Here is a 21,575-nt window from a genome sequence, read left to right on the forward strand (position 1 = left end):
CATGTTTGTAGTCCTCCATGTTTGTAGTCCTCCATGTTTGTTGTTTGTAGTTCTTGGTGTTTGTTGTTCGTAGTCCTCCATGTTTGTAGTCCTCCATGTTTGTAGTCCTCTATGTTTGTAGTCCTCCATGTTTGTTGTTTGTAGTTCTCGGTGTTTGTTGTTTGTAGTCCTCCATGTTTGTAGTCCTTCATGTTTGTACTCCTCCATGTTTGTAGTCCCCCATGTTTGTAGTCCTTCATGTTTGTACTCCTCCATGTTTGTAGTCCTTCATGTTTGTACTCCTCCATTTTTGTAGTCCTCCATGTTTGTAGTCCTCCATGTTTGTAGTCCTCCATGTTTTAGACCTCCATGTTTGCAGCCCTTCATGTTCGTTGTCCTTCATGTTCGTGGTCCTCCATGTTTGTAGTCCTTCACGTTCGTTGTCCTCCATGTTTGTAGTCCTCCATGTTTTAGACCTCCATGTTTGTAGTCCTTCATGTTCGTTGTCCTTCATGTTCGTTGTCCTCCATGTTTGTAGTCCTTCATGTTCGTTGTCCTCCATGTTTGTAGTCCTCCATATTTGTAGTCCTCCATGTTTTAGACCTCCTTGTTTGTAGTCCTCCATGTTTTAGACCTCCATGTTTGTAGTCCTCCATGTTTGTACTCCTCCATGTTTGTAGTCCTCCATGTTTGTACTCCTCCATGTTTGTACTCCTCCATGTTTGTAGTCCTCAGAGTGCTGTGTCCTCCAGGGGCCCTGGCATCAGCTGCAGTACCTCCAGTCTCCTGTTGAGGGCGTCCATGATCTTCTTCTTGAGCCCCAGAGGAATGTGCACGAAGCTCAGGTCATCGTCCGTGCACAGCAGCAACGCCTGAGGAGCAAGACCGGGTTTAGACCTGGTTTAGTCCTGGTTTAGACCTGGTTTAGACCTGGTTTAGTCCTGGTTTAGACCTGGTTTAGTCCTGGTTTAGACCTGGTTTAGACCTGGTTTAGACCTGGTTTAGTCCTGGTTTAGTCCTGGTTTAGTCCTGGTTTAGACCTGGTTTAGTCCTGGTTTAGTCCTGGTTTAGACCTGGTTTAGTCCTGGTTTAGACCTGGTTTAGTCCTGGTTTAGACCTGGTTTAGACCTGGTTTAGTCCTGGTTTAGTCCTGGTTTAGTCCTGGTTTAGACCTGGTTTAGTCCTGGTTTAGACCTGGTTTAGACCTGGTTTAGTCCTGGTTTAGACCTGGTTTAGACCTGGTTTAGACCTGGTTTAGTCCTGGTTTAGTCCTGGTTTAGTCCTGGTTTAGACCTGGTTTAGTCCTGGTTTAGTCCTGGTTTAGTCCTGGTTTAGACCTGGTCCAGTACCTCCAGGTCCAGGCCCTCCCTCATGAAGACCCGGGTCAGATCCTCCAGTCCCAGCGAGGCCATGAAGACCTCTAGTGGTGAGTTGAGGAAGTGCTCCTGGTCGTGCTCCCAGTTTCCCTCCAATGAGTTCAGCCCCGGGACCAGCCCTGGAGGAGAGAGAGCGTGAGGAGAGCGCCCCCTGGAGGAGAGAGCGTGAGGAGAGCGCCCCCTGGAGGAGAGAGAGCGTGAGGAGAGCGCCCCCTGGAGGAGAGAGCGTGAGGAGAGCGCCCCCTGGAGGAGAGAGCGTGAGGAGAGCGCCCCCTGGAGGAGAGAGAGCGTGAGGAGAGCGCCCCCTGGAGGAGAGAGCGTGAGGAGAGCGCCCCCTGGAGGAGAGAGCGTGAGGAGAGCGCCCCCTGGAGGAGAGAGCGTGAGGAGAGCGCCCCCTGGAGGAGAGAGCGTGAGGAGAGCGCCCCCTGGAGGAGAGAGAGCGTGAGGAGAGCGCCCCCTGGAGGAGAGAGCGTGAGGAGAGCGCCCCCTGGAGGAGAGAGCGTGAGGAGAGCGCCCCCTGGAGGAGAGAGCGTGAGGAGAGCGCCCCCTGGAGGAGAGAGCGTGAGGAGAGCGCCCCCTGGAGGAGAGAGCGTGAGGAGAGCGCCCCCTGGAGGAGAGAGCGTGAGGAGAGCGCCCCCTGGAGGAGAGAGAGCGTGAGGAGAGCGCCCCCTGGAGGAGAGAGCGTGAGGAGAGCGCCCCCTGGAGGAGAGAGCGTGAGGAGAGCGCCCCCTGGAGGAGAGAGAGCGTGAGGAGAGCGCCCCCTGGAGGAGAGAGCGTGAGGAGAGCGCCCCCTGGAGGAGAGAGCGTGAGGAGAGCGCCCCCTGGAGGAGAGAGAGCGTGAGGAGAGCGCCCCCTGGAGGAGAGAGCGTGAGGAGAGCGCCCCCTGGAGGAGAGAGCGCGAGGAGAGCGCCCCCTGGAGGAGAGAGCGTGAGGAGAGCGCCCCCTGGAGGAGAGAGAGCGTGAGGAGAGCGCCCCCTGGAGGAGAGAGCGTGAGGAGAGCGCCCCCTGGAGGAGAGAGCGTGAGGAGAGCGCCCCCTGGAGGAGAGAGCGTGAGGAGAGCGCCCCCTGGAGGAGAGAGCGTGAGGAGAGCGCCCCCTGGAGGAGAGAGAGCGTGAGGAGAGCGCCCCCTGGAGGAGAGAGCGTGAGGAGAGCGCCCCCTGGAGGAGAGAGCGTGAGGAGAGCGCCCCCTGGAGGAGAGAGAGCGTGAGGAGAGCGCCCCCTGGAGGAGAGAGCGTGAGGAGAGCGCGAGGAGAGCGCCCCCTGGAGGAGAGAGCGCGAGGAGAGCGCCCCCTGGAGGAGAGAGCGTGAGGAGAGCGCCCCCTGGAGGAGAGAGCGCGAGGAGAGCGCCCCCTGGAGGAGAGAGCGCGAGGAGAGCGCCCCCTGGAGGAGAGAGCGCGAGGAGAGCGCCCCCTGGAGCAGAGAGCGTGAGGAGAGCGCCCCCTGGAGGAGAGAGAGCGTGAGGAGAGCGCCCCCTGGAGGAGAGAGCGTGAGGAGAGCGCGAGGAGAGCGCCCCCTGGAGGAGAGAGCGCGAGGAGAGCGCCCCCTGGAGGAGAGAGCGCGAGGAGAGCGCCCCCTGGAGGAGAGAGCGCGAGGAGAGCGCCCCCTGGAGGAGAGAGCGTGAGGAGAGCGCCCCCTGGAGGAGAGAGAGCGTGAGGAGAGCGCCCCCTGGAGGAGAGAGCGTGAGGAGAGCGCGAGGAGAGCGCCCCCTGGAGGAGAGAGCGTGAGGAGAGCGCCCCCTGGAGGAGAGAGCGTGAGGAGAGCGCCCCCTGGAGGAGAGAGCGCGAGGAGAGCGTCCCCTGGAGGAGAGAGCGCGAGGAGAGCGCCCCCTGGAGGAGAGAGCGTGAGGAGAGCGCCCCCTGGAGGAGAGAGCGTGAGGAGAGCGCCCCCTGGAGGAGAGAGCGTGAGGAGAGCGCCCCCTGGAGGAGAGAGCGTGAGGAGAGCGCCCCCTGGAGGAGAGAGCGTGAGGAGAGCGCCCCCTGGAGGAGAGAGCGTGAGGAGAGCGCCCCCTGGAGGAGAGAGCGTGAGGAGAGCGCCCCCTGGAGGAGAGAGAGCGTGAGGAGAGCGCCCCCTGGAGGAGAGAGCGTGAGGAGAGCGCCCCCTGGAGGAGAGAGCGTGAGGAGAGCGCCCCCTGGAGGAGAGAGCGTGAGGAGAGCGCCCCCTGGAGGAGAGAGAGCGTGAGGAGAGCGCCCCCTGGAGGAGAGAGCGTGAGGAGAGCGCCCCCTGGAGGAGAGAGCGTGAGGAGAGCGCCCCCTGGAGGAGAGAGAGCGTGAGGAGAGCGCCCCCTGGAGGAGAGAGCGTGAGGAGAGCGCCCCCTGGAGGAGAGAGCGCGAGGAGAGCGCCCCCTGGAGGAGAGAGCGTGAGGAGAGCGCCCCCTGGAGGAGAGAGAGCGTGAGGAGAGCGCCCCCTGGAGGAGAGAGCGTGAGGAGAGCGCCCCCTGGAGGAGAGAGCGTGAGGAGAGCGCCCCCTGGAGGAGAGAGCGTGAGGAGAGCGCCCCCTGGAGGAGAGAGCGTGAGGAGAGCGCCCCCTGGAGGAGAGAGAGCGTGAGGAGAGCGCCCCCTGGAGGAGAGAGCGTGAGGAGAGCGCCCCCTGGAGGAGAGAGCGTGAGGAGAGCGCCCCCTGGAGGAGAGAGAGCGTGAGGAGAGCGCCCCCTGGAGGAGAGAGCGTGAGGAGAGCGCGAGGAGAGCGCCCCCTGGAGGAGAGAGCGCGAGGAGAGCGCCCCCTGGAGGAGAGAGCGTGAGGAGAGCGCCCCCTGGAGGAGAGAGCGCGAGGAGAGCGCCCCCTGGAGGAGAGAGCGCGAGGAGAGCGCCCCCTGGAGGAGAGAGCGCGAGGAGAGCGCCCCCTGGAGCAGAGAGCGTGAGGAGAGCGCCCCCTGGAGGAGAGAGAGCGTGAGGAGAGCGCCCCCTGGAGGAGAGAGCGTGAGGAGAGCGCGAGGAGAGCGCCCCCTGGAGGAGAGAGCGCGAGGAGAGCGCCCCCTGGAGGAGAGAGCGCGAGGAGAGCGCCCCCTGGAGGAGAGAGCGCGAGGAGAGCGCCCCCTGGAGGAGAGAGCGTGAGGAGAGCGCCCCCTGGAGGAGAGAGAGCGTGAGGAGAGCGCCCCCTGGAGGAGAGAGCGTGAGGAGAGCGCGAGGAGAGCGCCCCCTGGAGGAGAGAGCGTGAGGAGAGCGCCCCCTGGAGGAGAGAGCGTGAGGAGAGCGCCCCCTGGAGGAGAGAGCGCGAGGAGAGCGTCCCCTGGAGGAGAGAGCGCGAGGAGAGCGCCCCCTGGAGGAGAGAGCGTGAGGAGAGCGCCCCCTGGAGGAGAGAGCGCGAGGAGAGCGCCCCCTGGAGGAGAGAGAGCGAGGAGAGCGCCCCCTGGAGGAGAGAGAGCGTGAGGAGAGCGCCCCCTGGAGGAGAGAGCGTGAGGAGAGCGCCCCCTGGAGGAGAGAGCGTGAGGAGAGCGCCCCCTGGAGGAGAGAGCGTGAGGAGAGCGCCCCCTGGAGGAGAGAGCGTGAGGAGAGCGCCCCCTGGAGGAGAGAGAGCGTGAGGAGAGCGCCCCCTGGAGGAGAGAGCGTGAGGAGAGCGCCCCCTGGAGGAGAGAGCGTGAGGAGAGCGCCCCCTGGAGGAGAGAGCGTGAGGAGAGCGCCCCCTGGAGGAGAGAGCGCGAGGAGAGCGCCCCCTGGAGGAGAGAGCGCGAGGAGAGCGCCCCCTGGAGGAGAGAGCGTGAGCGTGAGGAGAGCGCCCCCTGGAGGAGAGAGCGTGAGGAGAGCGCCCCCTGGAGGAGAGAGAGCGTGAGGAGAGCGCCCCCTGGAGGAGAGAGAGCGTGAGGAGAGCGCCCCCTGGAGGAGAGAGCGTGAGGAGAGCGCCCCCTGGAGGAGAGAGAGCGTGAGGAGAGCGCCCCCTGGAGGAGAGAGCGTGAGGAGAGCGCCCCCTGGAGGAGAGAGCGTGAGGAGAGCGCCCCCTGGAGGAGAGAGCGTGAGCGCGAGGAGAGCGCCCCCTGGAGGAGAGAGCGCGAGGAGAGCGCCCCCTGGAGGAGAGAGCGTGAGCGCGAGGAGAGCGCCCCCTGGAGGAGAGAGCGTGAGCGCGAGGAGAGCGCCCCCTGGAGGAGAGAGCGCGAGGAGAGCGCCCCCTGGAGGAGAGAGCGCGAGGAGAGCGCCCCCTGGAGGAGAGAGCGTGAGCGTGAGGAGAGCGCCCCCTGGAGGAGAGAGAGCGTGAGGAGAGCGCCCCCTGGAGGAGAGAGCGTGAGGAGAGCGCCCCCTGGAGGAGAGAGAGCGTGAGGAGAGCGCCCCCTGGAGGAGAGAGCGTGAGGAGAGCGCCCCCTGGAGGAGAGAGAGCGTGAGGAGAGCGCCCCCTGGAGGAGAGAGCGTGAGGAGAGCGCCCCCTGGAGGAGAGAGCGTGAGGAGAGCGCCCCCTGGAGGAGAGAGCGTGAGGAGAGCGCCCCCTGGAGGAGAGAGCGTGAGGAGAGCGCCCCCTGGAGGAGAGAGAGCGTGAGGAGAGCGCCCCCTGGAGGAGAGAGCGTGAGGAGAGCGCGAGGAGAGCGCCCCCTGGAGGAGAGAGCGCGAGGAGAGCGCCCCCTGGAGGAGAGAGCGCGAGGAGAGCGCCCCCTGGAGGAGAGAGCGCGAGGAGAGCGCCCCCTGGAGGAGAGAGCGTGAGGATAGCGCCCCCTGGAGGAGAGAGAGCGTGAGGAGAGCGCCCCCTGGAGGAGAGAGCGTGAGGAGAGCGCGAGGAGAGCGCCCCCTGGAGGAGAGAGCGCGAGGAGAGCGACCCCTGGAGGAGAGAGCGCGAGGAGAGCGCCCCCTGGAGGAGAGAGCGCGAGGAGAGCGCCCCCTGGAGGAGAGAGCGTGAGGAGAGCGCCCCCTGGAGGAGAGAGCGCGAGGAGAGCGCCCCCTGGAGGAGAGAGCGCGAGGAGAGGGCCCCCTGGAGGAGAGAGCGTGAGGAGAGCGCCCCCTGGAGGAGAGAGCGTGAGGAGAGCGCCCCCTGGAGGAGAGAGAGCGTGAGGAGAGCGCCCCCTGGAGGAGAGAGCGTGAGGAGAGCGCCCCCTGGAGGAGAGAGAGCGTGAGGAGAGCGCCCCCTGGAGGAGAGAGAGCGTGAGGAGAGCGCCCCCTGGAGGAGAGAGCGTGAGGAGAGCGCCCCCTGGAGGAGAGAGAGCGTGAGGAGAGCGCCCCCTGGAGGAGAGAGCGTGAGGAGAGCGCCCCCTGGAGGAGAGAGCGTGAGGAGAGCGCCCCCTGGAGGAGAGAGCGTGAGGAGAGCGCCCCCTGGAGGAGAGAGCGCGAGGAGAGCGCCCCCTGGAGGAGAGAGCGTGAGCGTGAGGAGAGCGCCCCCTGGAGGAGAGAGCGTGAGGAGAGCGCCCCCTGGAGGAGAGAGCGTGAGGAGAGCGCCCCCTGGAGGAGAGAGAGCGTGAGGAGAGCGCCCCCTGGAGGAGAGAGCGTGAGGAGAGCGCCCCCTGGAGGAGAGAGAGCGTGAGGAGAGCGCCCCCTGGAGGAGAGAGCGTGAGGAGAGCGCCCCCTGGAGGAGAGAGCGTGAGGAGAGCGCCCCCTGGAGGAGAGAGCGTGAGGAGAGCGCCCCCTGGAGGAGAGAGCGTGAGGAGAGCGCCCCCTGGAGGAGAGAGCGTGAGGAGAGCGCGAGGAGAGCGCCCCCTGGAGGAGAGAGCGCGAGGAGAGCGCCCCCTCGAGGAGAGAGCGCGAGGAGAGCGCCCCCTGGAGGAGAGAGCGCGAGGAGAGCGCCCCCTGGAGGAGAGAGCGCGAGGAGAGCGCCCCCTGGAGGAGAGAGAGCGTGAGGAGAGCGCCCCCTGGAGGAGAGAGCGCGAGGAGAGCGCCCCCTGGAGGAGAGAGAGCGTGAGGAGAGCGCCCCCTGGAGGAGAGAGAGCGTGAGGAGAGCGCCCCCTGGAGGAGAGAGCGTGAGGAGAGCGCCCCCTGGAGGAGAGAGCGTGAGGAGAGCGCCCCCTGGAGGAGAGAGCTGGAGGAGAGAGCGCGAGGAGAGCGCCCCCTGGAGGAGAGAGCGTGAGCGTGAGGAGAGCGCCCCCTGGAGGAGAGAGAGCGTGAGGAGAGCGCCCCCTGGAGGAGAGAGCGTGAGGAGAGCGCCCCCTGGAGGAGAGAGAGCGTGAGGAGAGCGCCCCCTGGAGGAGAGAGAGCGTGAGGAGAGCGCCCCCTGGAGGAGAGAGCGTGAGGAGAGCGCCCCCTGGAGGAGAGAGAGCGTGAGGAGAGCGCCCCCTGGAGGAGAGAGCGTGAGGAGAGCGCCCCCTGGAGGAGAGAGAGCGTGAGGAGAGCGCCCCCTGGAGGAGAGAGCGTGAGGAGAGCGCCCCCTGGAGGAGAGAGAGCGTGAGGAGAGCGCCCCCTGGAGGAGAGAGCGCGAGGAGAGCGCCCCCTGGAGGAGAGAGCGTGAGCGTGAGGAGAGCGCCCCCTGGAGGAGAGAGAGCGTGAGGAGAGCGCCCCCTGGAGGAGAGAGCGTGAGGAGAGCGCCCCCTGGAGGAGAGAGAGCGTGAGGAGAGCGCCCCCTGGAGGAGAGAGCGTGAGGAGAGCGCCCCCTGGAGGAGAGAGCGTGAGGAGAGCGCCCCCTGGAGGAGAGAGAGTGTGAGGAGAGCGCCCCCTGGAGGAGAGAGCGTGAGGAGAGCGCCCCCTGGAGGAGAGAGCGTGAGGAGAGCGCCCCCTGGAGGAGAGAGAGTGAGGAGAGCGCCCCCTGGAGGAGAGAGAGCGTGAGGAGAGCGCCCCCTGGAGGAGAGAGCGTGAGGAGAGCGCCCCCTGGAGGAGAGAGAGCGTGAGGAGAGCGCCCCCTGGAGGAGAGAGCGTGAGCGTGAGGAGAGCGCCCCCTGGAGGAGAGAGAGCGTGAGGAGAGCGCCCCCTGGAGGAGAGAGCGTGAGGAGAGCGCCCCCTGGAGGAGAGAGAGCGTGAGGAGAGCGCCCCCTGGAGGAGAGAGCGTGAGGAGAGCGCCCCCTGGAGGAGAGAGCGTGAGGAGAGCGCCCCCTGGAGGAGAGAGAGCGTGAGGAGAGCGCCCCCTGGAGGAGAGAGCGTGAGGAGAGCGCCCCCTGGAGGAGAGAGCGTGAGGAGAGCGCCCCCTGGAGGAGAGAGAGTGAGGAGAGCGCCCCCTGGAGGAGAGAGAGCGTGAGGAGAGCGCCCCCTGGAGGAGAGAGCGTGAGGAGAGCGCCCCCTGGAGGAGAGAGCGCGAGGAGAGCGCCCCCTGGAGGAGAGAGCGTGAGCGTGAGGAGAGCGCCCCCTGGAGGAGAGACAGCGTGAGGAGAGCGCCCCCTGGAGGAGAGAGCGTGAGGAGAGCGCCCCCTGGAGGAGAGAGAGCGTGAGGAGAGCGCCCCCTGGAGGAGAGAGCGTGAGGAGAGCGCCCCCTGGAGGAGAGAGCGTGAGGAGAGCGCCCCCTGGAGGAGAGAGAGCGTGAGGAGAGCGCCCCCTGGAGGAGAGAGCGTGAGGAGAGCGCCCCCTGGAGGAGAGAGCGTGAGGAGAGCGCCCCCTGGAGGAGAGAGAGTGAGGAGAGCGCCCCCTGGAGGAGAGAGAGCGTGAGGAGAGCGCCCCCTGGAGGAGAGAGCGCGAGGAGAGCGCCCCCTGGAGGAGAGAGCGTGAGCGTGAGGAGAGCGCCCCCTGGAGGAGAGACAGCGTGAGGAGAGCGCCCCCTGGAGGAGAGAGCGTGAGGAGAGCGCCCCCTGGAGGAGAGAGAGCGTGAGGAGAGCGCCCCCTGGAGGAGAGAGCGTGAGGAGAGCGCCCCCTGGAGGAGAGAGCGTGAGGAGAGCGCCCCCTGGAGGAGAGAGAGCGTGAGGAGAGCGCCCCCTGGAGGAGAGAGCGTGAGGAGAGCGCCCCCTGGAGGAGAGAGCGTGAGGAGAGCGCCCCCTGGAGGAGAGAGCGTGAGGAGAGCGCCCCCTGGAGGAGAGAGCGTGAGGAGAGCGCCCCCTGGAGGAGAGAGCGTGAGGAGAGCGCCCCCTGGAGGAGAGCGCTGTTATATCTGAACTGCTACTGGACAATAACATTGATCTGCTTCTCCTCTGTGAAACATGGCAACAGCCCCTGGACTTCTATGCCCTCAACCAAGCCACTCCCTCCAACTACACTTACACTGCCAAACCCCGCCTCTCCGGGCGTGGGGGAGGTCTTGCTGTTATTCATAAAAAATCTACATCCATCACTGAACTGAACCTCAACCTTCCATCCATCTCATCATTTGAATACCTCGCCTTCTCCCTCCCCAACTCTATCACCGCTATCCTGATCTATCGTCCCCCAAAGCCCCGCCCCTCTTTCCTCACTGAATTGTCTGAACTCCTCACCATCGCATCCTCTCTCTCTGCCCGCCTCCTACTCACTGGTGACTTCAACATCCACATTGACTGCCCCAACGCCCCACTGACATCCGACTTCCTCTCTCTCCTGGACTGCTTCCATCTCACCCAACACATTGACTTCCCCACCCATACCAAAGGCCACACTCTGGACTTAGCCTGTTCCTCTCTCCTACCCATATCTAAGCCCCACCCCCTCCCCTTCCCACTCTCTGATCATCTCTGCATCCTTTTCTCCGCCCCCCTACCCTCGCCCCACAACCCCAAAAAACGCACCATCACCTACCGCAATATCAAGTCAGTCAACCCCCTCACGCTCTCCCAGCTCATATCCTCTGCTTTCCCCCCTGACTCCCCCCCCTCTTCCCCCGACGACTATGCTGTCATGCTCAACACCACCCTCTCCGACTCCCTTGACTCCCTAGCCCCCTGGAAAACCTCCTCCGTCTCATACATCAACCCCGCCCCCTGGTACACCCCTGAACTCCGCACCATGAAGCAGACTGGCCGCCAACTCGAATGACTCCTCAAAAGAACCCGCCTCACCGTCCACGCCGAAGCTTTCAAATTACACATCTCCTCCTACCGTGACGCTCTCCAAGCCGCCAAATCTGCCCACCTCTCCACCCTCATCAACAGCTCCCACCGGAGCCCTCGCACCCTGTTCTCCACCGTCAACAAGCTGCTCCAGCCACCGGACATCACTCCACCCTCCTCCCCTGACCTCTGCAACTCTTTCCTCCTTGCCTTCAATGACAAAATTTCCAAAATCAACAGCTCCATGACTGCCGTCTCCATTAACTCCATCACCACCCCCACCCCTGCCCCCCCCCCTCTCCCTGACCACCCACCCTTCCCTCCCCTCACCACCTTCTCCTCTGTTAACTCCTCTCATATCATAGACCTCATCACCGCTTCCAAAACCACCACCTTCTCTCTCGACCCCCTCCCAACGAATCTAACCAAGGCTTGCCTCCCTGCTCTCATCCCCCATCTCACCACCCTCTTCAACCAGTCTTTATCCCTCGGCCATGTTCCTTCCATCTACAAACTGGCCTCCATCACCCCCATCCTCAAAAAACCCACCCTAGACTCCGCCAACCTCTCCAACTACCGCCCCATCTCCAACCTGCCGTTCCTCTCAAAAACGCTGGAACGCATCGTCGCCGCCCAACTTCACACCCACCTCCAGTCAAACAACCTCTATGAACCCCTCCAATCTGGCTCCGCCCACTTCACAGCACTGAAACAGCCCTGGTCAAAGTACTCAACGATCTCCTCACCTCTGCAGACTCCGGGGCCCTCAACATCCTGTTACTACTAGACCTCAGCGCAGCCTTTGACACTATAAACCATTCCATCCTCCTACAAAGGCTGTGCCAACTGGGTGTTGAGGGCTCTGCACTTGACTGGCTCACATCCTACCTCACCAACAGGCAAGAGTTCATTTCCCTCTCCGGTCACTCATCCACCCTCTCCCCAGTAACGCAGGGGGTCCCCCAGGGCTCAGTCCTCGGCCCCCTCCTCTTCATCTGCTACATCTTCCCCCTTGGTCACATCCTCCGCCAACTCAACCTGGACTTTCACTGCTACGCTGACGACACCCAGATATACCTCACCACCAAATCCACCCAAAACCCTCCCCTCAGCCACATCCAAACCTGCATCTCTACAATAAAATCATGGCTCACTCTCAACTTCCTCAAACTGAACAGTGACAAAACAGAGCTCCTCCTCATTGGCACCAAATCCACTCTCAATAAAACTGGTCCCTTTTCACTCAGCATCGACACCTCGACCATCACCCCCTCTACCCTGGTACGCAATCTCGGTGTCATCATGGACCCCACCCTCTCCTTCACTCCCCATGTCAGCCACATCGTCAAGACCTCATACTTCCACCTCCGCCGCATCGCCAAAATCCGACACTGCCTCACCCTCCCCGCTGCTGAATCCCTCATCCATGCCTTCATCTCCTCCCGCCTCGACTACTGCAACTCCCTCCTCACTGGCATCTCCTCCCATTCCCTCCACAGACTCCAAATGGTCCAAAACTCCGCTGCCCGCCTCCTCACCCACACCCGGTCCCGTGATCACATCACTCCCGCTCTCTCCACTCTCTCCCCATCAAGCAGCGCATAAACTTTAAAATACTCCTCCTCACCTTCAAAGCTCTTCACCACCTTGCCCCCCCCTACCTGTCTGACCTCCTCATCCCCCACCGCCCCACCCGAGCTCTCCGATCCTCCTCCTCTCTCACCCTGACTGCACCAACATCCCGACTCAAAACTTTTGGCGACAGAGCATTCTCCCGAACAGCACCCCGACTCTGGAACTCCCTCCCCCCCGTCCCACTCTCCCTCACTCACAACATTCAAATCCCGCCTAAAAACATACCTCTTCACCCAAGCCTATGACCTCCCCTACCCCTAGCCTCCTCTACCCCATTGCCTCCTCTTCTACCCCCTGTTACATCCCCATCTTTTTCTCTCTACTTCTTCTGTCTTCTTCATTTTATCTGTATATTAATGTGTTCTGTACGTGTTGTCCCCCCTGTCTGTAAATACACCCCCTTTTTTTATTATGTTCAGCGTCTTTGGGTCACTGAAAAGCGCTATATAAATAAAAGTTATTATTATTATTATTATTATTACCTCCTGCACCGAGTCCAGAGCACAGCCCAGGACGGAGCTGGACTTCTTGATGACTTTGTCCAGCCTCTTCCTCTCCCTCTCTGTGATGCTGCTGCGCCAGCAGGCCACACCTACAGGAGCTGATGCCACCACAGAGTCAGAGAAGGTCTTCAGGAGTGACCCTGTCAGGAGTGACCCTGTCAGGAGTGGCCCTGTCACTCCAAAAGACCTGAGTCTCCTCAGGAGGTAGAGCCGACTCTGACTCTTCCTGTACAGTGCGTCTGTGTTATGAGTCCAGTCCAGTTTGTGGTTCAGATGAACACCCAGGTACTTGTATGAGTCACTCTCTCAATGTCCCGTCCCTGGATGTTCACTGGTGAGGGGGCAGTGGGGTGGCGTCTGCGGAAATCCACCACCATCTCCTTGGTCTTCCCCGCGTTGATGAGGAGGTGGTTCCGCTGACACCAGTCCACAAAGTCCTGCTCCAGTCCTCTGTCCTCCGCGTCATCGTCCGTGATGAGTCCGATGATGGTAGAGTCATCAGAGAACTTCTGCAGGACACAGCTGTCCGTGTCGTGTCTGAAGTCTGCAGTGTAAAGGGTGAAGAGAAAGGGCGCGAGGACAGTGCCCTGGGGCGCCCCCACACTGCAGGTCCGAGTGTCAGACACACAGTCCCGGGCTCTCACAAACTGGGGTCGGTCTGTGAGGTAGTCCAGGATCCACTCTGCAGGTCATACTCCACACCAGCCGTCTCCAGCTTGTCCCTCAGGAGCCGTCTCCAGCTTGTCCCTCAGGAGCCGTCTCCAGCTTGTCCCTCAGGAGATGACGGCGTCCTCCACTCCGATGCCAGACCGATATGCAAACTGCAGCGGGTCCATGGCTGAGCTCACGGTGGAGCGGAGGTGGTCCAGGACCAGTTCCAGTGTCTTCATCAGGACGTGAGAGCCACCGGCCTGAAGCTGTTGAGGTCTTTGGGGCGCGGTGTCTTAGGCACAGGCACCAGACAGGAGGTCTTCAGACCTGTGGTACCAGACAGGAGGTCTTCAGACCTGTGGTACCAGACAGGAGGTCTTCAGACCTGTGGTACCACCCTCAGCTTCAGGCTCATGTTGAAGACATGCTCCATAACTCCACACAGTTCATCTGCAGGACTTAAGGAGCCTGGGGCTGATGCCGTCAGGTCCCGCTGCTTTCCTCACTTTAATCCTCTTCAGCTCACCCCTCACCTGTGCTGCTGTGACAGTCAGTGGTTGGCAGGGGGACCGTGTGCTGGGGGGATGGGTGAGTCCAGGCGAAATGGGGAGCTGAAGGTCCGGGGCAGAGAAGCGAAGAGCAACAGATGCAGGGCATTGTCCAGCTGTGGAAGAGGGAGCATGCAGCTGTGCAGGGGGAGGGGCGGGTGACCGATCAAATCTCAAGAAGTGAGCATTTAAATCATTCACCCACTGTAGATCCCCCTCTGTCTGGGCAGGGGGGATTTTGAAGCCCGAGATGGTTTTCAGGCTCCTCCACACTCCCTGAATGTTCTTCTGCTGCAGCTGCTCCTCCATCCTCCTCTTGTAGCCGGCCTCAGCCTGCCTGATCTCCCTCCTCAGCTCCTTCTGCACAGTCCTCAGCTCCTCCTTGTTCCCTGACCTGAAGGCTCTCTTCTTCTCCTTCAGCAGAGCCTTCAGTTCACGGTTAATCCATGGCTTGTTGTTTGGAAAACACCGCACCGTCCGGGAGGGAACAATGTTCTCAAAACAGAAGTTGATGTAGTCCGTGATGCACTCTGTGATGGTGTTGATGTCCTCCCCATGTGGGTCATAAAGCTCAGTCCAGACAGTGGTGCTGAAGCAGTCCCTCGGAGCCTCCTCGCTCTCAGCAGACCACATCCTCACCTCACGGGACACCACAGGCTGCCTGCGCACGATGGGTTCATACACAGGCCTCAGATGTACAAGGTTGTGGTCCGAGCTGCCCAGGGGAGGGAGGGTGGAAGAGGAATAAGCCTCCTTGGTGTTGGCAAAAAACAAGTCCAATGTTCTATTCTCTCTGAAGTGCAAACACTGAGCACGAGAGAAGAGAAACAACACTACAGGCTCCTCCTCCTGTCTGCGGGCTCCTCCTCCTGTCTGCGGGCTCCTCCTCCTGTCTGCGGGCTCCTCCTCCTGTCTGCGGGCTCCTCCTCCTGTCTGCGGGCTCCTCCTCCTGTCTGCGGGCTCCTCCTCCTGTCTGCGGGCTCCTCCTCCTGTCTGCGGGCTCCTCCTCCTGTCTGCGGGCTCCTCCTCCTGTCTGCAGGCTCCTCCTCCTGTCTGCAGGCTCCTCCTCCTGTCTGCAGGCTCCTCCTCCTGTCTCCGGGCGGCTGTGGCTCGGGGCACGGCTGCTGTTTGAGGCCTGGTGCATTATGGGTCCATCGTGGAGAAAGTAAAGCGTTTATCCAACAGTTTGAACGATGCGACACAGGAAAGTGTCTCGTCTTGTAATAAACACGTAACACATGGTTTTAAAGACCAGGAAAGACTTTAACATCTATTTTAGACTTTTATGTCGTTCTAAACTGTCAACTCATCCAAGCCCTGACCGTGGTGCTGACCGTGGTCCTGACCATGGTCCTGACCGTGGTGCTGTGGTCCTGACCGTGGCCCTGACCGTGGTCCTGACCGTGGCCCTGACCGTGGTGCTGACCGTGGTCCTGACCGTGGTGCTGTGGTCCTGACCGTGGTCCTGACCGTGGTCCTGACCGTGGTTCTAACCGTTGTCCTGACCGTGGTGCTGACCGTGGTCCTGACCGTGGTGCTGACCGTGGTCCTTAAAGTGAACTGCTCACATCACTTTGAATCGGCGCAAACTACGACTTTTTTCTCGTTAATTAATTACTTTTTTCTCGTAGTGCAGCGCATTTTTTTTTTTTCTTGGTTGGCCCTTATCCTCCGTCGTACGTTTCAAATTTTGAAAAATGAAGAAAAAAAAAAACACTGCTTTAGCATCTTAAAGGTGGTATGCACGATTTTTTTCAGCAATTTTTTTTATCATATTTCCTCGTGTCGTGGATAAATCATTAGTCCTGCCACGTATCAATCATAAAACGCACCTGTCGCTCACCTGCAGCCGCGTCAGGCTCGTCCTCACGTTTCCACATGTCTAAGCGCATGGATCTATCATAATATAGTCCCCTCAGTGTACGGGTCAAAATGAAGACGGAGAAAGACAGTTCGAGCTGACGCAGAAGTGGACAGAAATCTACAGGAGACGAGAGATGTGATGCGCTCCGTCGTGCTAATAAACAAACACATGTGTGTTGTATCAGTCCACACGGGGGAGTGGCATGTGCACGGGGGAGTGGCATGTGCACGGGGGAGTGGCATGTGCACGGGGGAGTGGCATGTGCACGGGGGAGTGGCATGTGCACGGGGGAGTGGCATGCGCACGGGGGAGTGGCATGCGCACGGGGGAGTGGCATGCGCACGGGGGAGTGGCATGAGCACGGGGGAGTGGCATGTGCACGGGGGAGTGGCATGAGCACGGGGGAGTGGCATGAGCACGGGGGAGTGGCATGCGCACGGGGGAGTGGCATGAGCACGGGGGAGTGGCATGCGCACGGGGGAGTGGCATGCGCACGGGGGAGTGGCATGAGCACGGGGGAGTGGCATGCGCACGGGGGAGTGGCATGCGCACGGGGGAGTGGCATGCGCACGGGGGAGTGGCATGCGCACGGGGGAGTGGCATGAGCACGGGGGAGTGGCATGCGCACGGGGGAGTGGCATGTGCACTTCCGCCTGCGTTCTCAAATCGCCGAAAAATCGTCCATACCGCTTTTAAGTTAATAATGAGGACGTGTCAGCGCTCCATCTACTGGCAGCAGAGGGAATTACCATGAACAGAAGCTAGCTTGCCCCGACATGCTAACACGCGCACAGTCTGTGGTGGAGGTGCGGAGTTCAAACACCGCTCAGGAGCTCGTAAACGGGGTTAAAGGAGACAAAGTCCAGTTTACGTGACACGTGTCCTTTAAGTGACACTTTGATCTCGGACCCGCCTTGATTTGACAGGAAGTGACGGACGATTGAGAAGCCGCCGTTTCCTGTTGAACGTCTCCGAGTCTGGACTGAAGAACAGCAGAGCATTCTGGTCAACGTTCAGAGGCATTTGTCGAGTTTAAAACGTCAGATTATAATGTACCGTATTTGCCGTATATGTACAGAGTATAAGTCGCTGTGGAGTATAAGTCGCTCTGGAGTATAAGTCGCTCTGGAGTATAAGTCTCACTGCAGTATAAGTGGGAAAGTGGGCTTTTTGGGGTATTTATATGATTTAAATCCAAGATAAGACATTTAATCTGTAAATGTAGTTTAAAATAATAACAGTTTAGAGAACATGGTGAATAGATGTACGTATGCTAACATGCTAACATGCTAACGTTGGTACAGTATGACTGTGCGTGTTTGTTTATTTAATTTGTTATTAGTTAGAAGTTGAATGTGTTATTTATTTGGTTAAGTTTATTATTTAGATATTTGTGTTTTAATCCCATTATTTCAGGCCTTTTGCTATGACAGCAAATCAACAAATCATAATTTGTTGATTTGCTGGCGAGGTGAAGGGCCCCGGGGCCTCTTTGGATGTGACGTCGCTGAAGCTCAGTGTTTGATGGTGCAGCCACAACAGTAACAAACACACAAACAAACCGTTAAGAGATGCAAACTCTGCCCCAAGAAAGAGACAAAATGTATACTTTTCTTACAATAAATATTTATTAGAATTTCATTCTGAACATTATTTATGTACAAAGTTTCAGTCGGGGCGGAGTCAGGGCGGAGTCCGGGGGTTTGGGTGAAATGGCCGAGTCGACTGAAGTCTGTCTGTTTCTTTTCAAATTCAAGATTCAAGATAACTTTATTTGTCCTGGAGACGACGCGACTGAAACTGAACAGCTCGTTTCCTCCACTCGTTAGGTGAATGTCAGGGGGTCTTCAGCGCGGGTCGGGGGTCTTCAGAGCGGGGTGTAGCCGTACCCGGGCAGTGGAAGCCTCTGACCATCTTTGGCCTCAAAGAAGGTGTAGGACAAAGTGATGGTGTCGACTCGGGCCATTCTCGGGTCAGAGTCAAACTCAGGGTCAATGTAGAAGAACACGGGCATGTCCACCTCCTCATGAGGGTTCAGACGCTGCTCCTCAAAACAGAAACACTACAGGGGGAGGAGGGAGGAGGAGAGAGAGGGGAGGAGAGAGGGAGGAGGAGAGTTAGTTCTTGGTCACTAACGTCGCTCATGTTTCTTCATAAATCTGATCTAAATCCTCCTTCAGTCGATCTGAGCGAGTCACAAAAAGACGTTTATTACTTCCAGTGTGTGTGAGGGGCGTGGCTAAAGCCAGTGTGTGTGAGGGGCGTGGCTAAAGCCAGTGTGTGTGAGGGGCGTGGCTAAAGCCAGTGTGTGTGAGGGGCGTGGCTAAAGCCAGTGTGTGTGAGGGGCGTGGCTAAAGCTAGTGTGTGTGTGAGGGGCGTGGCTAAAGCCAGTGTGTGTGAGGGGCGTGGCTAAAGCCAGTGTGTGTGAGGGGCGTGGCTAAAGCCAGTGTGTGTGAGGGGCGTGGCTAAAGCCAGTGTGTGTGAGGGGCGTGGCTAAAGCCAGTGTGTGTGAGGGGCGTGGCTAAAGCCAGTGTGTGTGAGGGGCGTGGCTCTGTACCTGGATCTTGTTGAAGTACTGCCCGGCCTCGAAGGGAACCACGTTGTAGGTGGAGATGCCGATGATCGGTTTGTCTGTGGGGTTTTTGGCTCTGTAAAAAGCCAACGCCGTTTCCCCGGGAACGACCTGAGCAAACAAACACGTAGAGTCTGAGCTCCGCCTCCCACATGCCTGAGCTCCGCCCCCCACTACGTGTAGCGTGTTCCAGCGTGAACACGGGACTCACATAGATCTCGCTCTGCTGCGGTCTGAAGTTCCACTGGATGCTGGCGTGAGTGTCGGCGTTGAACGTGACTTTGAGCACGCGCTCTTTAACGGGATTCATGTGTTCCACCACCGAAGAGTCGTGTCCCGCCACCGCCGTGCCCCCCAGACCCGTCGCCTAGGAAACAGGAAACAAACTCCATCTGCTTTAGACCTGGTTTAGACCTGGTTTAGTCCCAGTTCAGACCCGGTCAGACCTGTACCTGACAGGGTCAGAGACAGGGTCAGACCTGTACCTGACAGGGTCAGAGACAGGGTCAGACCTGTACCTGACAGGGTCAGAGACAGGGTCAGACCTGTACCTGACAGGGTCAGAGACAGGGTCAGACCTGTACCTGACAGTAGAGCCTGTAGAGTGGGACGGCGGCGTACGACAGTCCGATCATTCCGACTCCGGCCGCTGCGATGTAGGTCAGGACCGTTTTGTTCCGCTTTTTCCGCCGTTCTTCCTCGAAGCGCGCTCGACTCTTTTTGGTCCTGAACTGACCACGGAGAGGAAACGGCTGGAGCTGACCGCAAATCTGACCACACACACACAAGCAAAGAAGTCTGACCACACACAACTTTCACACTTTTGACTTCCATTTTGTCTTTATTTGAAGTATGAATATTGCAGTTTTAGTTACTACATTCAAAGTATTCTGTGTTCTGGACTCATTGGTTCCCTCTGACCTTTGACCTTTGACCTTTCACTCTGAGCTGAACTAAAAGCTTAAAGCACGAGCGTGTTTTCACCGACCGTGGGCGTCTGCACCGCCGAGCGCAGCGCCCGGGCCCCCGCGGGACACGCCCACGCGGGACACGCCCACGCGGGACACGCCCACGCGGGACACGCCCTCGCTGGCAGAAGACGAGACAGAGACGAGGGGCGAAGGACGAGCTGCGCCACCGAGGAAAACATGCTCCTAGTCTGGAAAACAGAATCAGGTTTATTGTCATTTCTTGATGAACAAACATAGGAACTTGTCCTTGTGATTTAAACATTGAACACTTTATATAATATTTACATAAAATATAGAGTTATGTAGAACAATAGAAGTGACAGTGTTCATGAGTCAGAGGGAAAGAAACTGTCCTTATGACGGGAGCTTCTGGTCCTGATGGACCGAAGTCTCCTGCCTGAGGGGAGTGGCCTCCTGCCTGAGGGGAGTGGCCTCCAGCCTGAGGGGAGTGGCCTCCTGCCTGAGGGGAGTGGCCTCCAGCCTGAGGGGAGTGGCCTCCAGCCTGAGGGGAGTGGCCTCCTGTCTGAGGGGAGTGGCCTCCTGCAGAGATGGAAGTCTGCAGTTGATCACCTTCTCAGCAGAGGGCGCTGTAGTCTCTGTTTGTCCCTGGCTGTGGCTCCAGCGTACCACGCGGTGATGGAGGAGGAGATGGAGGAGGTGATGGAGGAGGTGATGGAGGCGGTGATGGAGGCGGTGATGGAGGCGGTGATGGAGGCGGTGATGGAGGAGGTGATGAGAAGGTGATGAGAAGGTGGTGGTCATGTAGAACTGCTCCATCATCAGCTTGTCTTTCCTCAGCTGCATCCTCTGCTGGAGCTGATGGTGAGGGGGGGTTGTTAATGCTGCACCTGCCGGTCCAGACCCAGATGAGCCCAATGAGGGTGGTGTCGTCGTGGTGATGAGGGTGGTGTCGTCGTGGTGATGAGGGTGGTGTGGGTGGTGTCGTCGTGGTGATGAGGGTGGTGTCGTCATGGCTGGAGGTGCAGCAGTTTGTCACAGGGAGAAGAGCAGGGGGGACAGTACACAGCCCTGTGGAGCTCCTGTGCTGATGGTCCCAGTGTCTGAGACATTCTTCCCCAGCCGCACACACCGAGTCAGAGGTGGTGTTGATGCAGAGCTGAAGTCCACAAAAAGGATCCTTGTGTCGGTTCCCGGGGAGTCCAGGGTGAAGTGGAGAGCCAGGTTGATGGTGTCGTTCAGACCTGTGGCTCTGTAGGCGAACTGCAGGAGGTCCAGCAGGAGGTCCAGCAGGAGGTCCAGCAGGGGGAGGTGAGGGGTGGAGGTGAGGGAGGAGCAGGCGCTCACATGACGTCATGACGTCCAGTGATCCGAGAGTTTAGACTTCAACGATCTCGACATTTCACACAAGAATCTCGTATTGACACATTTTAAATAGACTTCCTGCTTTTCACTTTGAGTATTTATGTTGCACGTTTTGTCACTGATGGTCACATGATGTCATGATTAGCCCAGTTAACGACTTAATTATCATTTATTAACTCGTTGCAGAACTAAACTCTTCCATTTAAACACGTCTGAACCGAATAACGTGTAAATCTGAGACAGAAGCGTCTAAATGTAACTAGTCTATACATCATTGCAGCATAATCACACAAAATCTTTATATTTATGAATAAAGTGTGTTATTATTGATGGAAATAGTTTAAAGAATAAACTGCATCTTTAAAAAAAACATATATTGATTTAATTTGACTTAAAAGCAAAAGAAAATGTGCTTAAAACTTCATAATTTACAACAAAACCAATGAAAGAAAACTGCTGCACGTGGATAAAACATCTTTACATTTACTTTATTCTGAAATGTTAGACAAATCTAAACATCTGACTAAAGAATAGAATAAAACAGGAGAAAAGCGTGACTCTGGAGAGAAAATGACAGATTTGATAACGGAACTGACCTACACAAGTCACTGTTAGCCGCGTTAGCATTAGCATCCTATAAAACAGCTTTTATACTTTGAATAAACTATTGTGACTCGTAACAACATGAGGACTCACCCGCGTGACGTCACGTGTCCAGATAAACGTGTTTAGAGTTTAAAAAGATGAAGATTTTACGTTTTTAGAGTTCAAAATGAGTCGCGACAGAAACAAATAGACATAAACATGTTAAGAAACAGCGGTGCGTCACAGAAACGGTCCGGGTTCTGCTGCGGAGACAGAACAAAGGTTCCGCTCAAGTTCACGTGGTTTGTGCCCTCTGCTGGTGGACAGTGAGATTACAGCAACATGAAACTAGACCAGCTCTAAACCAGGTCTAAAACTGGACTAAACCAGGACTAAACCAGGTCTAAACCTGGACTAAACCAGGTCTAAACCAGGTCTAAACCTGGACTAAACCAGGTCTAAACCTGGACTAAACCAGGTCTAAACCAGGTCTAAACCTGGACTAAACCAGGTCTAAACCAGGTCTAAATCAGGTCTAAACCAGGTCTAAACCAGGACTAAATCAGGTCTAAACCAGGACTAAACCAGGACTAAACCAGGACTAAGCCAGCTCTAAACCAGGGCTAAACCAAGTCTAAACCTGGACTAAACCATGTCTAAACCAGATCTAAATCAGGTCTAAACCAGGACTAAACTAGTTCTAAATCAGGTCTAAACCAGGTCTAAACCAGGTCTAAACCTGGACTGAACCTGGACTAAATCACGTCTAAACCAGGTCTAAATCAG

The 21,575-nt window shown here is 58.6% G+C and overlaps 1 protein-coding gene and 1 long non-coding RNA gene across 2 annotated transcripts; both read right to left on the reverse strand.

Annotated features, from left to right (window-relative positions):
• Positions 1 to 698: 698 nt before the first annotated feature.
• LOC140368982 (uncharacterized) lies at positions 699 to 1,450 on the reverse strand. The gene is made up of 2 exons (XR_011928211.1): positions 1,329 to 1,450; positions 699 to 851 (listed from the first exon to the last, which is right to left on the reverse strand). It is a non-coding gene; the product is annotated as an uncharacterized lncRNA (long non-coding RNA).
• A 15,536-nt stretch (positions 1,451 to 16,986) lies between these two features.
• On the reverse strand, positions 16,987 to 21,031 carry cox11 (cytochrome c oxidase assembly homolog 11 (yeast)). Its single transcript, XM_072456173.1, has 6 exons — positions 20,901 to 21,031; positions 18,899 to 19,069; positions 18,495 to 18,680; positions 18,122 to 18,277; positions 17,896 to 18,021; positions 16,987 to 17,400 (listed from the first exon to the last, which is right to left on the reverse strand). The coding sequence occupies exons 2-6, from the start codon at positions 19,058 to 19,060 to the stop codon at positions 17,206 to 17,208; spliced, it is 825 nt and encodes a 274-aa protein (XP_072312274.1). The 5' UTR covers positions 19,061 to 19,069; positions 20,901 to 21,031; the 3' UTR covers positions 16,987 to 17,205.
• Between the last annotated feature and the right edge of the window lie 544 nt (positions 21,032 to 21,575).

This window comes from Eucyclogobius newberryi, unplaced genomic scaffold (genome assembly GCF_026437365.1).
Source record: "Eucyclogobius newberryi isolate DKJ021-1_F unplaced genomic scaffold, fEucNew1.0.hap1 SCAF_20, whole genome shotgun sequence".
Lineage (NCBI taxonomy): Eukaryota > Metazoa > Chordata > Actinopteri > Gobiiformes > Gobiidae > Eucyclogobius > Eucyclogobius newberryi.